We start from the raw sequence: 14,550 nt of genomic DNA, 5'->3' as shown, positions 1-14,550 counted from the left end.
CAGCTGGAGTCCATCTAGGTGTAAGAGGAGAAACCTAAGTATGTTCACGGCAGAGCTAACGATACATAAAGATAGCACCCGACCATGCTTTATAATCTGTCCTAAGGCTTTTGGACTAACTAATGTAAAATGAAGAAACAAGGATATCAGTATCTGCAGATGACAGAACTGCACAGTGAGACACAGACAAAAACATTTCAAAACTGAATAGGTGATAGAATTTGAATGTACACAATCAGCAAAAAGCAAAACAGACACTATAGAAAATCAGTAATATCAGCACAAGCTTGAGAAATTCTCCTAAAATAGTATGAAAAACCAGACATATGGAAGAGCAGTATGTAAATGTATGTGTGTATGTGTGTGTGTGTGTACCCGTGTGTGTGTGTGTGTGTGTACACATAAAACTTTCCTGAGTTCAAGAAAAATACAAATATACAGAATGAAGGGGCCCACGGCCTGTATATGGTGTCTTCCTCCTCCTGCTCACATCCTGGGGCATTTCTTTTAGAAAATTTCCTTTCTCCAATTCCATTCGTTCCAGTAGGACTAACAATCAGAATGCCTACTTTTTAGAGTTCCAGCTCTTACATATGGGTGTCAGCCTATAATTTTTTTTAAAAAATCACTGGGGATACTGTTCAGCTTCTTGGTTTGCAATCAGACAGGCCAGAACTGTGAGCGGCCTCTCTAGTGGAATGAAGTCCGTTACTCATTGAGGCCGTGTGCAAAGTCACAGGCACAGAGCAAAGAACAGAAACTTGAGGCAAAGGGTGGAGTAGGGTGAGAGCAGAATTCTAGGTTAGTTAATAAACTTCACAGCCAGAATAAGAGACTACAGGAATGTTCAAAAGCCCAGGCGTAGTCCCCCTGGATCAGAGAGGGTCACGAGACAGACAGCAGAGCTTCTTAACGTATCCAGGAGAGCTGGGCACGCCAGCCTTCCGCACGTGTACAGGGTAACCCAGACCGCTGCGTCTGGGTGGAGACAACATTCCTACTCGGCAGCACTGGAAGGGAAGATGTCTGCGTTCAGGCAAGCAGTCACAGCCAGGGCAAGCTCTCCCTGGAGGAAAAGACGTCACTGGGAGAACAGCTTCTTCTTCAAGTCCATTTGTGTCCGTGGTAAAGCAAGCATTTACCAAGAGAAAATTTTCTTGCAGACAAAAAATAATCTAGGTCACAAATTGAGAGTCAATCTCCCATATTGCTCTGTGTTTTTCACTACTCACATACAATCAATTGCTAACTCAATGTTCCTACTTTTCAACTATTTATCCAACCTGCCCCCTTGCTGTATCCCTATTGCTACTGCTGTAAGTCACCATCGCTTCTCACCAGGGTTACTGGACGAGTCCCTCAACTGCCCTGTCTCCAGCTTCACCTCCCCGAACTCCTCCCACCCCTCCCCCGACCTGTTTCTCGGGCCCTACCACTGTTCCTCTGGGTGCGTTTACATCCATAGACCGATTACATTTCATTTCACCATGTGTATCAAGCATCATTTTTATTTCTCGAAGAAGTATACTCAAAAGACAAAACCCACTCACTCACTTTTCTTTCAGTTTAACTATCTGGTGCTGTTTTTAGAACTGGACATTGTTTCATCCTGAATAGAGTATCTCTTGACTTTTTAGAAACCTAAGGTCACTAGGACTGTCTTTGCTTTAAAGACTCCAGACTTTTGCTTTTGGGTTTAAATATTTTGAAACAAGACTCAGATTTTCACTTAAAATTTCCTTCTTATAGAATCTTGAGAAATAATTTGTGTGGTATAAATATTTAATCTTACTACACAGACTGTCGCAAACATGCTGAAATTATAAGACACATAACACGTCAGCTAAGAAGGAATGGAGCGTTTTTCATCAACACAACCATTGGTAAACAAGTCTTACATGTAACATACAGACAAAGCAACGTGTTACTCATTTACCAGTTCCTCTCGTAGATCTTGGGCAACGCCTATGAATTCTTAAAAGTATATTATAATATGAAAACCACATAAATGCTTAGGTCTCATACATACACTTTATAAAAAACTTAAGAAAAACAATGCTGCCATAAAATGTTGCAATTATACTTATGAACAGTTTTAAAAGCAGAGGGCTACATAAAGATAAAATGGCAATTCCTCAGTGTGGCATCTAAAGCCCTCCGCACGCTGGCCACATACCTGCCTCTCTCACCTCATCTCTCACCATCCCTCAGCACGTGCTAAATTCTCCAGCAGTAAAAACACTTCCCACGTTGTTTCCAGTCTCCATGCTTTTGAATATGATACTCTCATACTGACAAAACTCTTTCATTCTCCTTCCCCTTCCACTACCATCTGACTAACTGGGCAAACTTCCCCTTTACTAGAGTAACGCTAACCAGCCTGCAGAGCTGGCCTGTTCCCAGGCCACCAACACTCGGCCCTCTGTGTGCACACACAGACAGGCAGACAGATGGGGTGGGGTGCAATAGAACCCAGCAGATGCGGCCTATCTAGATCCATAAAGGTTTTTACTCATTACATTCACTTTCAAAAGAATGATTGGGACTCACGGCTATTAGAAGGCCTAGAGAGAAAGCACTGAGGTTTGCTCCTGAACAAGCGCAGGGGGGAGATCTTGTCCAGCAGCAGGAAGGGACTCTGGATCGCCCGAGAATGGACCCTTCCCACCCCAGAGAGGTGTCATCCTCTGCGTGAGTATGTAGCTCACACAGCTATTCACAAATAAGTACTACATATTCCAAAGACTAAAATTCAAATGTAAGAGCAAAGGCTTAAAAAAAATAGCCAAGATGCTCTGAGACAAAAGAATAAGGAGGGGGAACATAACAAACCAGACACAGAAATTAAGACAAACGCAAGGATAGAAAAACTGATCAAACAGAATAATAACCCCAGGTTACAGAGTAGTCAGGGAGACAGAAATCAAAACCATCAGAAGACTCCACTTTGTACCAGCTCAGCAAAAGTTAAGAAGTCTGGCAGTTCCAAGTGTTGGAAAGGATGTGATGCCGCAGGAGCTATTCCGTGTTACTGGCGGGAGTATAAACTGGTACCATCACCTTGGAAAAACACCTGGCATTACCTTTTAAATCGAGACACTTAAATAGCCTGTGATCCATCAGTTTCACTCCTCGATATACACCCTAAAAGCACATATGATGCATGGGGGACGCCCGGATAGGAATGTACTTACAAGTGCCATCCTAACAGGAAACAAAACAAGAAGCAAAGAGACAAAAAGAATCTACCCAAGGGTCTATTGGTGGTAAAATGGAGAAACAGGGTTTTGCATAATCAAACCGTGGAAGAGACAACAGTGAAAATAAACTACAGCTTCTTTGTCAAAACAGATGAATCTCAGTAACACAATGTTGTATCCGACAAGCAAACCCTAGATGGCAACGTGTCATATGACACCTTATAACATTAAGACAATAGGACTAAATTATATATTATTTAGACACACACATGTGGTAAAACCAACTAAAAAGCCTGCAAAGGAATGATAAATGTGAAATCTGTAACAGTGGCTATCTTGGAATGAAGAAGGAACACTTACGAAGAAGAAAATAATTGGCAATATTCTAGCTCTTGGGTTGGGGTTGGATAGAAGTTAATAAAAGACTAAGTAAGAAACAAAATTGTCCTAACTGTAAGAATTCCAAATGTTTGATCAGTTTTGGCTGTCATTTGCTGCTGAGGAATTATCAACTCATATAAATGAGCTTAATACCTTAATACTGTAGGTAATTTCAGTGAAATGAGTAAAGTAACTCTTAAAAAATTCAACACAAGTATAATTATTAAAACTTTTATAATACCAAATTTCCTAGACTTTTTTCAAAAAAGAAAAAAAAAAAAAAAGAAAAGAAAGGGCTTTAACAATACCTGATTTCCATGAAGGTCCAAGACATCTAAGTTTTTTAGATTCTCCAGGTTTGAGATTTTCTTGATTCTGAAAATCAGAAGTAGAGTAGAAACATGTATGTATCATGCCTACTGCAGACCAAACCACTCGAAGGCATAACTCATTGTAATTTAGACAGACAGACAGACAGACAGACAGACACATACATATATATGAACAGAGAGACTGTCTATAATTATCCATATTAAACCCGGTTCCCCTTGATTGGGTCGTAATGCTAAAGACGCAGGCCCACTGGGAGAACGAACCGAAGGCGGCTCAGAAGTCCCGTCCTGAGGGAAGAACAGTTCTGCTTCTAAGAACTTCAGCACAAGGCAGTGTTCAGGCAATCCCCTCCCCGCTGGACTGCAGTCTAAACTCCACGCCTCAGCCCTCGAGGCCCTGAACGGTCCGGCCGCTGATCCACCCAGCTCTCCTCCCAGCAGGGCTCAGGCTCCCGCTCGCTCTGCTCCAGCCACAACAGTGCTCTTGCCGTCTCTAACTTACAGCTTCATTTCTGCCTGGGGGTCTCTCCCTGCTGTTCCTTCCTCCTTAATGCTCTTCCCTAGACGTTCACGAGGTTCAGGTCTAGGCTCAAATACCCCCTCCGAGTGGCCTTTCCAGATGACCCTCTCAAAACCAGCTCGCCCTCCCTGTCCGCATCCCTCTCTCCTTCCTGTTTTAATGGACTTCACTGAATTTATCCTGACCTAAATTTGTATCATGAATGTGTATACTTTTTATGATGTTCTTCCTCAAACCAAAATGGGAGCTTCAAGAGGCCAGAAGCTTTGACAGGCCCTCTGCTCTACCCCCAGCGCTCACGCCGCCACCTGGCACCAAGGAGGCACCCAGTAAATATCTGTTTAATCAGCGGGCGAACATGCGGACACAACGGGTGAGTTTTAGGTACAAGGTCTTCATAACCGGAGTGTTCATCGCAGAGACAGACTGGATGCCGCGTAATGCTTCCTACTGAACCTTCTCGGGTGGTGATATGTGTTTGGAATTTTTGATTTGCCATCTTGTGAAAACTAAAATGTTCCCATAAATTTAAAAACACAGAATTTTAGCTCTAAAGTGTCCCCTCTTATATTCCCTAGTGGTGAGGGCCTCCCCCCTGCCTCCCCCATTTCTAACTCCTATGGCTACCTTACCTGCCCAACTGCCTCCGACGGGACTCTCCTCTGACAAACAGACAAAAAGAGCAAAACCACTTCCTTTCATTGTTCTCCTCCCTATAACACCCTGCTTCCTCCCGCTGCCGCGATGCAGCGGAGGGACAGGAGCGGCGGCACAGAGGGCTAGGATGAAGGTCATCCCACCTGTCCTCATTGTCACTGGTCTGTCACTGTTCATTTCTGCCGTCACCCTTTCCCGCCTCAACGAACCATTTCCACCAATCTAAATGTTTCCAGAACCTGGATCATCCCTTAAAACTTCATAAATGCTGATCATCAAGTAAACACAACGCAAACTGAAACTTCATGAATTTCTATCCCTATTTGACTTTAGCCATCTTCCGTCACAGCCAAGCCCAGAATTATATCGCCACAGCCAACCCAACCCAATTTAGTTTACAAAAATATTCACCACACACCTGCTACGTTCCCTTGTGTGTGGCTGCAGTTCTTCCTTCTCCGTTAGCTCACACGCTCACGCACATACACCCGCACGCACCCCTTACGACCACAGCCTCCTCTCCTCATCGGTCTCCGCTCTCACACCATCACACTAGCAGAGCTGCTCTCTCCCTGGAAAGCACCAGGCCCCACGAACACCCCTAAATCACTTCATCTAAGCCGTTAACATCCTTCTGGACTCACTGGAATCCTTTATTACCCTTCGTCCAGAGTCAGGCATTTAGTACCTTACCTTACACTTGAATCAGTGAATGTTAACAACAATAACAGTAACAGCAGCCAAACCAGAAGGGAAAACAGACAAAACTCTGAACAAAATCGTTCCTCTGCCTGCTCTGCTCGCGAAATACCTAGAGCAGCTGCAGAAAATCACAGCGTCCTGACAACATGGCCCGAGACAGAGCGCCGGCCCCCTGGCGACCCGGCCCGGGGCAGAGCGCTGCTCGCTAACAGTACTGGCCTCAGGCTACTAGAGACATCTTTCATTCAATTCTTTAATACTCCCAAGCTCACATTCCCTAAAACAGGGGTCCACAAACTTCTGTGCGTATCAGAACCATCCAGAGGGCTCGCTAAAACACGGACTGCTGAGCCCCCCCTCCAGAGTTTCTGGGACAGGGTCCAAAAATGTGTGTTTCTAACAAGTCCTTGGGTGGTTACTGGTCCAGGAATCACATTCTGAGAAGTACCTAAAATACAGACCTTCTTCCTCATCAAATTTCAGTTCCCCTCTCATACAGGCTTTAAGAGGGTGAACTCAACTACTAAAGCCTATTCTAAGGAAACAGTCCGAGATGCAGACAAAGATTTTTGCACGAGGGTACTCATCACAGAAAGGACACAGTGCAAGCCTCGCAAAAGGGAGATACTTAGTAAACTGTTACAAATACGTCCATGTATATACGCAGCTCTTAAAATGACACTCTCAAAGCATGTTTAATGACCTGAGAAGGTGTAAATAAAAAAATATAAACACTCAAGTGAAAACCACCTGGTATAAAAACCAATCCTGCAAGACTGTGATGCGTGAGAGCAGAATGAAGGGTGCCCTCAGGGCTGAGGGCCAAAACCCGGGAGCACGGCAAAGGGACGGCTGCGTGTCCTTTCGGTGTCTTATCAGAGCACCGACAGGGAGCCCACCTCGGGTCATCTGACCAGTTACAGCTGATGAGAGCCAGACTCTGCGAAGCTGTGTGCCAACCTGCAGAAAACTGATGAGACAGAATGATCTATGCCACGTAGGGATGTAATTCATTTCTGTCTAATAGAAAAGACAACCCAGAGGATATGATTCTGCCGCTTTGTAGGATACTGACCTGTTTTATAACTTCACCTTCATTTTTCACTGACTGAGCCTCAGTTCCTCGTATCCTCCTTTGACCAGCTTCATCATCATACTGGTTCCCTCACTATTGAGTTAATTAAGACTTGGCCTGTAATTACTATCTGTTGGCCTGAGAATTTTATTTCTAACATTCTGAAAATTACACACAATGGATGGAGACTGTCTCAGCCTCCATTTCTCTAATTTGGAGGTCAATGTAATCGGCACTTTAATCACAGGAACCTCCATTTGCAACGTGTCCTCTCACAGCATCCCACCAGGCCACACGTGAGCCTGGGGTGAATACACGTGCTTCAAACACAGCCTAAGAAAACAGGAGGCCATTAGGTCCGCTATTCACGCCCCTACGCAACACGGCACCGGGAAGCAATGTTCTGTCCCTGTGAGATAACGGCACTGGAAAGCAATGGAAATAATAAAATATACCCTCAATAAATGTTATTTGGTTTGACTAATTATCAGGCTGAATCTCATAAAACAAATTATGACTGAATCTGAATCCGTTCAAATAATCTTTCGAAAATTTTAGCCTAACAGTTTCTTAAGTATTACTCAGTTGTGAGTTGCCATCTAAAAGCCACAGGACTCAACACCAGCCCTGAGCACAACAAGCCAACAGCCATCTATGAAGATTACCTGTTCTTCCCCAGCAGGAGGACACGGAGGGACCTCAGAGTAGAAAGCCCACTAATTTCTTCAATCTGGTTATCATATAAATCCAAGAATATTAGCCTCTGCAGATTAGAAATATTTTGGATCCGAGTTATAAAATTGTGTTGAAAGTTCAACAAGCGAAGGTGTTCCTCCCCATCGATGACAGGACATACAGTCAGCTTTTGCCTAGAAAACATAGAAGAAGTTAATAAGATTCTTACATGGCAGCCGGCCTCCTCTTACAAATCTTAACAGTAGTATCTTTGTGCCCCCCTGCTGTGAGCAGACAAAGATGAACGGAACCATGTCTTGCCTCCATGAACTAAGCATCCTAGATCTAACTGTAAATCGCTCAAATAAAAGCCAACAAACTTTGGCAAGAGTAATTATTAAAATTAAGTCTAAGCTCTCACTGTATTTTTTAAAAAATCTCCAATATTAATTATTTCACATAAAATTAACATCAGAAAACACTCAATGTAATTGCCTTCTGAGACCGAGGTTGAGAGGATCCAAAGAACCATATAACATCAGCAGAGAAATGTCTTTGCCGTCAGTCCACTGATACAAAGGCTGCTCAGGCAACTCAGCCACCAGGAAAAGCAACACACAGAAGGATCTCTCACAGGATCACAGACTCTTAAGCCAGGCGGTGTCTTAGGAAGAGCCTGAAGTTCAGCCATCCACAGCTCACTCTGATGGAGACAGTTTCATCCTGAGATTCATTACTCGTAAGGCGGTCCTAACCGAACATTTCCTCAGAAGCTCAGATGTTAAGTATATGTTTACATGTTCAACACTAACTTTGACTTTGCAGAGTACTTAGAATGCTACAGGGTATGATGCCAACTGAGTAATGTTTGCCTTTAGGTATATTTAGAACAGTAAGCCTCTATCATGCAAGAGTTAGAATGTGTTACATGTGCAATGAATGTGTGCAGGGCTCTTGGAGAATTCTACTGATGTAACACAATGGCCAGAGAGCAGGGGTTCTCCTCGGAGATTTTCAACAGTCTTCAAGGAAAATGTGGCTCTAAGAATCAGAGTGAACAACTCTCACAGGTAGGTTTATTAGAAATATCTCCTTTCAGTAAAAATCAAGTTAATATACCCTTTAAAGGAAATAAATCAGAGTGCTCTAAGCATAAGCAACACTGCAGAAGTTATCAGAATCCTCCTCATAAAAAGAAGAAGGATGATTAGCACAAGGAAATAACTGAATGTTAATGTTGCTTAAAAATACAGACTCTGAAGAAATTGGTTTAAAATAGAAATGAAAATATTAGGTAATTTCTTTTAGTATTTAGAGTTCATTTTTTGTGTTCAAATATATATTTGGTACTTCTGTCTTACAAATTATAAATTAATAAACTATAAGTATTTTTGTAAAGTGTATACCTTTCTGCATCAGCTTAGCAAAAAGTTGATACTGTCTCATTTTTCCTGCTTCAGTCTTGCTCTGTTTCTCACAGTTATACTGACTGATACCCCAGCTTCTAGTTCACCCAATTCTTGAGTCAGTCATCACTGAGCTAGGAAGATGAATAACCTCTGACCCTCCTCGTACACAAGCTCCTGAGGCCGGAAATAAAGTCACATTCTCAGATTCCGAATCGAGTGACCAAGTCCCACCTCCAAGGCTCACTTATGTACCTCTTAGCCCCGTAAGTCCCTGTCATCCAGGAAAGCAGCAAACCCAGCGCTCTCCAGGGGAGTCTGTCGCCCTACAAGATCCCTGAGTCGCCACACCTCCTGCCCTGTTACTGAGGTGTCTGCCGGACGGTGCTGTTGGCCTGTTTCTGACTCTAGGCCCACCCTAACTCCCAGAACAGCCAGAGCTTAGCTCTTCCCAGCATTTCTCCTCAGGGCTGGTTCTATGCTTGACCTTCAGCCTCCTGGCTAAGAAGCTGCTCGGCACGGCAGACCTGCCCTTGGAAATCACTGCCGTGACCCACTGGCTCTCAGCAAACGATCCCCAAGTCCTTGCTGCTGGCCCAGCTTCCCTGACTGCGCATCCGGGTACAGATCAAATGCTACCTAAGCTTCTGACATTTCTGTGATCCTGCCAGTGCACAATCCGCCTGCGAAGCTGAGCCAGCTCCCTGAGCCTGGCTTTTCTTGGTAAGCAAGTCTCCGCCGGATCAAAGTTTGCTTCTTCACCCCGAGGCCCAAGGACCATCTTCACAACTGCCTGACGCACGAAGCAACAACACAAGAGCCTGAGTTGTTATGTGACGGCTCCCGTTAGCATCAGAAGCATCGAACTGAGGGGCTCAGGTACTCTTGGCTGGACTTATAAAGACTGAGATAAAAATGACCACAAAATCCCTCAAAACATTAAAATGATGTGATGAAAGCTGAATTAGACAGCATTAGAATCTCAAAAACCAACAGCACTGCAAAGATGGCACAACAGTGACTGCCCTCAGGGGTCACCGTGCCCACCAGACAGCAGGCCACGCCCCCACGGAGCCCCTCCCTCCTGCAGACACACACGGTCCCCGTCCCCGAGAGCTGCGTCAGGTGCGCTGCTGGGAAGCCTGCTTAACCACCTGCTGTCAGGGACGGCTCCAAGCGACAGGGCACGGGGCAAACAGCTTCTGTGCTGGCCACGGGGCCACGGCCCAAGCCTCCCCGCCGCTCCGGCGCGGGGTCTTTTCCAGACCTAGGAGGGCAGCGGGCGCTCAGTGTGCTGACCCATTCTACAGTGTTCCAGGTTATTCTGTCCCAGGCTCTGTTCTGGCTGCTGGGGACACAGAATTGAACAGAACTCCTGGTTCTGTGGGGCTTATGTTCCAGTATGAGACAAACCACAAACTTCATAAGTGAAATATGTCATATGTTAGAGGGCGGTAAGCGCTAAGAAGAAAAAGAAAGCAGAGAAGGGGGCTGGGGACTGTCAGGGTTGGAGGAGCTACAGCTTTGGGGAGAGTAGCCAGGGAAGGCTACCCCTGAGGTGATGACATGTGAGTAAAGACCTGAAGGAGGCAAGATAGTGAGCCTACATGTAGGTGAAGGAACAGCATTCCAGGCAGAGGGAACAGCAAATGCAGAAGCCCTGCGGTCTAAGCATGCTTGGTGTTTCCCAGGAGCCGCAGGGAGGTAGGTACAGCCGTAGCAGGTGAGTGAAGGAGAGGTCAGGAGGCGGTGAGGCCAACAAGCTAACCGGGAACTCAAGTGGATGGGACCCACAAGCCCGTGTGAGGGCCATAATTTGAAGTTGGTTTCTAAGCCCATTTCTATCGATGTCGTGTTTTAGAACTGCTGCAGTGCTCTTTCAGAGCACACTCAGGCTCTCTTACATTACTACATAGATTTAAATGTCTCCACGTAACCGTGAGAGGGCAAATTTGAAAAGGAAGGAGAACGGACAGCTGGAAAACAAGACGAGGGAGAGATTTGTGTAGCTTTCAGGTCCTGTACCATGTCTGTACATTATCTAGTCAGCAAATACAGTAAGTTGTCCTCACCTTTCTAGGGTCAGCCTGTCTGAGTACAGAATTTTCTCCTCAGAAGAACGCTGGAGAATGGGGAAGGATGGCATTGATGAGCTCACCAAGTTAATATGATCACCTGTTGGAAATGATACACAAATTATTTGATTAAGAAAGACCTTTAAAATCTTGAAACTACAGTCACCTTATATTTGGAGAACCCTGGCACCTACTAATATCCTTTCTAGAAAATACAGCTTCCATAGCTCTCTGCATTTTAAATGTTACTAAACTTGAGCTTGTTTCTTTCCTCCTCAAACCAAAACTGTGTGCCCTGTGGATACCACATAATGTCCCCTTGCCTCACAGACGGGCTGAAAGTGCAGAACGACTGCAGTGCTATCTTTAGCCCTTTACAACACTCCTAATGCTAAACTTTAACTCTCTTGTGGTCGAGATGATCATCCCTCATTACCAGATACATTGGGGCCAGCACTATGACAGCCCTGCCGGATTCTGGACTTTGAAGGTGTCTGAATGGAAGAATCTCCAAATGCTGGTAAGGAGCTCGTGGTAGTTTTCATTTCCAGCCCACACGGTTCTGTCCCGTTTGTTGTGGACGAGATGCAGGATGATTTATTACGAGGTGAAGGGCTTATTACTCTTCCATCTCCTTCAAAATATCAAAAAATGTATCACAAAGCTACACAATACACGGTGTTGCTACAGGAAATACAGCGACAGTAGTTTGGGACAGCAAATGTAAGCCTAGCACCATCCCTTCTTTTCGTATGTTCAACTGCTACTAGTAGAGAACATCTGCAGAGATCAAAGTGGATGGCGATTAATCTTACACACTTGCAGTCAGAGTCCACGAGGTATGTGACACCTCTATGAGGTTTACAGGATGTTGGTTAGATACGGTCCCTGCCATTAAGTAGCTTTCAATCTAGTGGGCAACACAAATGAAATTAATAATCTGTATAGAACAACATGTACAAAATGCAGAATTAAAAATAAGAGCTACTTATATATTCACACTTAAATTTGTCTGGTTACTTTTCACTTAAAGAAGACGGTTACAAATGGGTTTGAGGGGAGGTGGATATTAAGATACATCTAAAGATCTAGAATAATGCAGAATGGTTAATAAGACATGCTGGGAAGTTCCAGAGATGAAGTAAGACTTGAGCAATGGGTCAAAGCTGCCAGTTTGAACACCAGAGGAAATAGACTCTATTTCCTTCTACAAAGAGAAACTTTCCTGAAAGCAGTAACTGATGTTGAGCAGTGATGAACAGTAGCACAGAACGTAAGGTACCACAGAATTCTGCTGCTTAAACTGACCAATAAGGCAAAAAGATGAACCCAAACCTAGGAAGTTAACATACTCTCTGGGAGGCCATCTGAAAGTCAAGTTCCATACATGTCACATTAAAGAGCTGTAAAGCCATGGCACCTGCTAGCTTCTCCAGGGGTGCAAAATACAATCCAAAGTATCACACATCTAGGTTCTTGCACAACATAGTCAATGCTCACAACCTAGTTTTACAAAAATCATGAAATATCACAATACCAATAATGATGTTCCATGTACAAGCATTCAGGATGTGACATCGTGTTCATAAATGAACTGATCTTGTGACATGACCGGTTGCTGCTGGCAAGACACCCAAGCAACCATGATTCTGTAGGCTGATTTAGAAATCAAAAACTAGATGGTTAAAACACAAAAACTAGTGTAAGGGGTCATTGATTAAGGATTAACTAGTCAGCTAAAGATGATAAAGGAAAAACTCCCAAACTGTATAGATTTCTCTAGTTAGCATCAGAGTTAGGTTTTTTAAAATTATTCATTAAAGCTTCCTAAACTGAGGCATTCTGCAATTTAGGCGGCAGATTTAAACTTCATAAGACTTGGGATGTAGAGGCAATAATCAAAGAGTAAATTTCACTTACACTCAGTGAATAAAGGAATTTCATCCTCACACTTTTCAACTCTGATTATACACTGAAGTCATAATCACCATTCTTACGATGAGCTTACTGTCATGCTCAATAAGGCACACATCTTACTATAACTAGCAGGAGATGAGAATGATTAGATATAAAGGCCTTAAAACGCACAAACAAGGTCCTGTAAATGGCTAGGCAGCAGAGTGATCTGCAGCTGAAACATCCGTATGTTTCTGTAGATATATAAACACCCACGTAGATACACGTATTTTCACCCCACACACAAACTGCACTGCTACGTGGCAAAGTCTTAACTGAAAATGTCCTGTGATTGTCGACTTCCTGTGTCACTGTTTAATTTACCAGCTATGTAGCCCTTGTCTTCCCAGTTAGATTCAAAAGCTCCTTGAGAAATGGAGCTCCTCCTACATTAGAACCTAAATTCAGTAGGCAGTCAGGAAATTAACTGATTTTCCAACTTATTAACAGTTAATCAGAAATCTATTTTGTATATATTATTTCTGCCAAAAAAAAGAAGAAAGTGAGAAATTCTTGCATTTTAGTATAAAAATGCTAGAGTTAATTCTTTCATAATTAGGATCTCAAAGTGTTTAGAGGCATAATACAACGGTCTGTATTTAGTAAGAATCTTCACTGCACTGGACCCTATGTACATGGATGGATGGATGGATAAATGGGTGAGTAGATGGATGGAAAGATGGATGAACAGATGGGCAGGGGGATGGACAGGTGGGTGGCTGACTGGCTGGATGATACAGAACATGGTCATATATGTGTTCACTCAGCCTTACCTTTCTAGGGATTGTTTTGGTAAACAAAATCCTGATTCTGGGTTTACCAACATTTACTATGATCTTAAGAGTCAAACACTGCCTCTTCCTCTCCATACACATTTTTTTTTCCATACACATATTTTTGAATTCTTAATTAAGAGATTTAATCAGTTAATGTCTGGTTAACTAAAATTTTACTATATAGGAGTCCCTGGCTCTTACAAAATCTCAGAGATTCAGGGGTTCACTTTAAACATGAATCTTAAAAACCTAAAGAAATCACACGCCAAGTTTCACACTAAGCAGCCTAACCATAAAACACAGTTTCTTTACTTTGGACTGAGAGCGCCACTGGGTGTTTTATGGTGACAGGCTATTCTATATGCTCAATTAATTCTGAAAAATAGAAAAAAATGAGAAATGAGGTGAAATTAGCTACAGTAATTGGGGATCAGGATGCAGTTTATTAGATGGAGGTTCCCAGCTTCTCCTGATAAAGTGCTGCTTATTGTTTTTCCAAAGTTTTATGCCTTTGGAGGAAGAACAGTGAGGGCAAAAGTCAAAGCCAGCTACACACTGTGTGGCCCTCACTGCCGGAAACTGCCTGGAACTGTGAAGGAGACACAAGGGAACCAGGGACAAGTGTCAGAGAATGATTTTGAACAAACTCTTTTAATGAAAAAAAATAGGCTTACTGTTCCCTAAACAATTAATTCGTATTTTATGGGTTGTTATTTATGTACATGACTTTATTCATCTCTCAGGTTCACAAAACTCAGTGCCTCCATACTGTTTCCTCATTAGCAAGTATCTAGT

The 14,550-nt window shown here is 43.4% G+C and overlaps 1 protein-coding gene across 2 annotated transcripts in view; it reads right to left on the bottom strand.

Annotated features, from left to right (window-relative positions):
• LRRC49 (leucine rich repeat containing 49) overlaps positions 1 to 14,550 on the bottom strand; it is a 129,388-nt gene that overhangs the window by 110,255 nt on the left and 4,583 nt on the right. The window contains exons 4-7 of one of the 2 annotated variants that reach the window (XM_014557004.2): positions 11,460 to 11,657; positions 11,021 to 11,123; positions 7,533 to 7,736; positions 3,890 to 3,956 (exon numbers count right to left, since the gene is read on the bottom strand). In XM_014557004.2, coding sequence (XP_014412490.2) covers positions 3,890 to 3,956; positions 7,533 to 7,736; positions 11,021 to 11,123; positions 11,460 to 11,657 — 572 coding nt within the window. The remainder of the gene's footprint in view (positions 1 to 3,889; positions 3,957 to 7,532; positions 7,737 to 11,020; positions 11,124 to 11,459; positions 11,658 to 14,550) is intronic. The other variant, XM_006182010.3, reaches the window with a different exon arrangement.

This window comes from Camelus ferus, chromosome 27 (assembly GCF_009834535.1).
Source record: "Camelus ferus isolate YT-003-E chromosome 27, BCGSAC_Cfer_1.0, whole genome shotgun sequence".
In the NCBI taxonomy this organism is placed as follows: Eukaryota; Metazoa; Chordata; class Mammalia; order Artiodactyla; family Camelidae; genus Camelus; species Camelus ferus.
The sequence above is the reverse complement of the archived record's forward strand: the minus strand, read 5'-3'. Positions and strand labels throughout refer to the sequence as shown.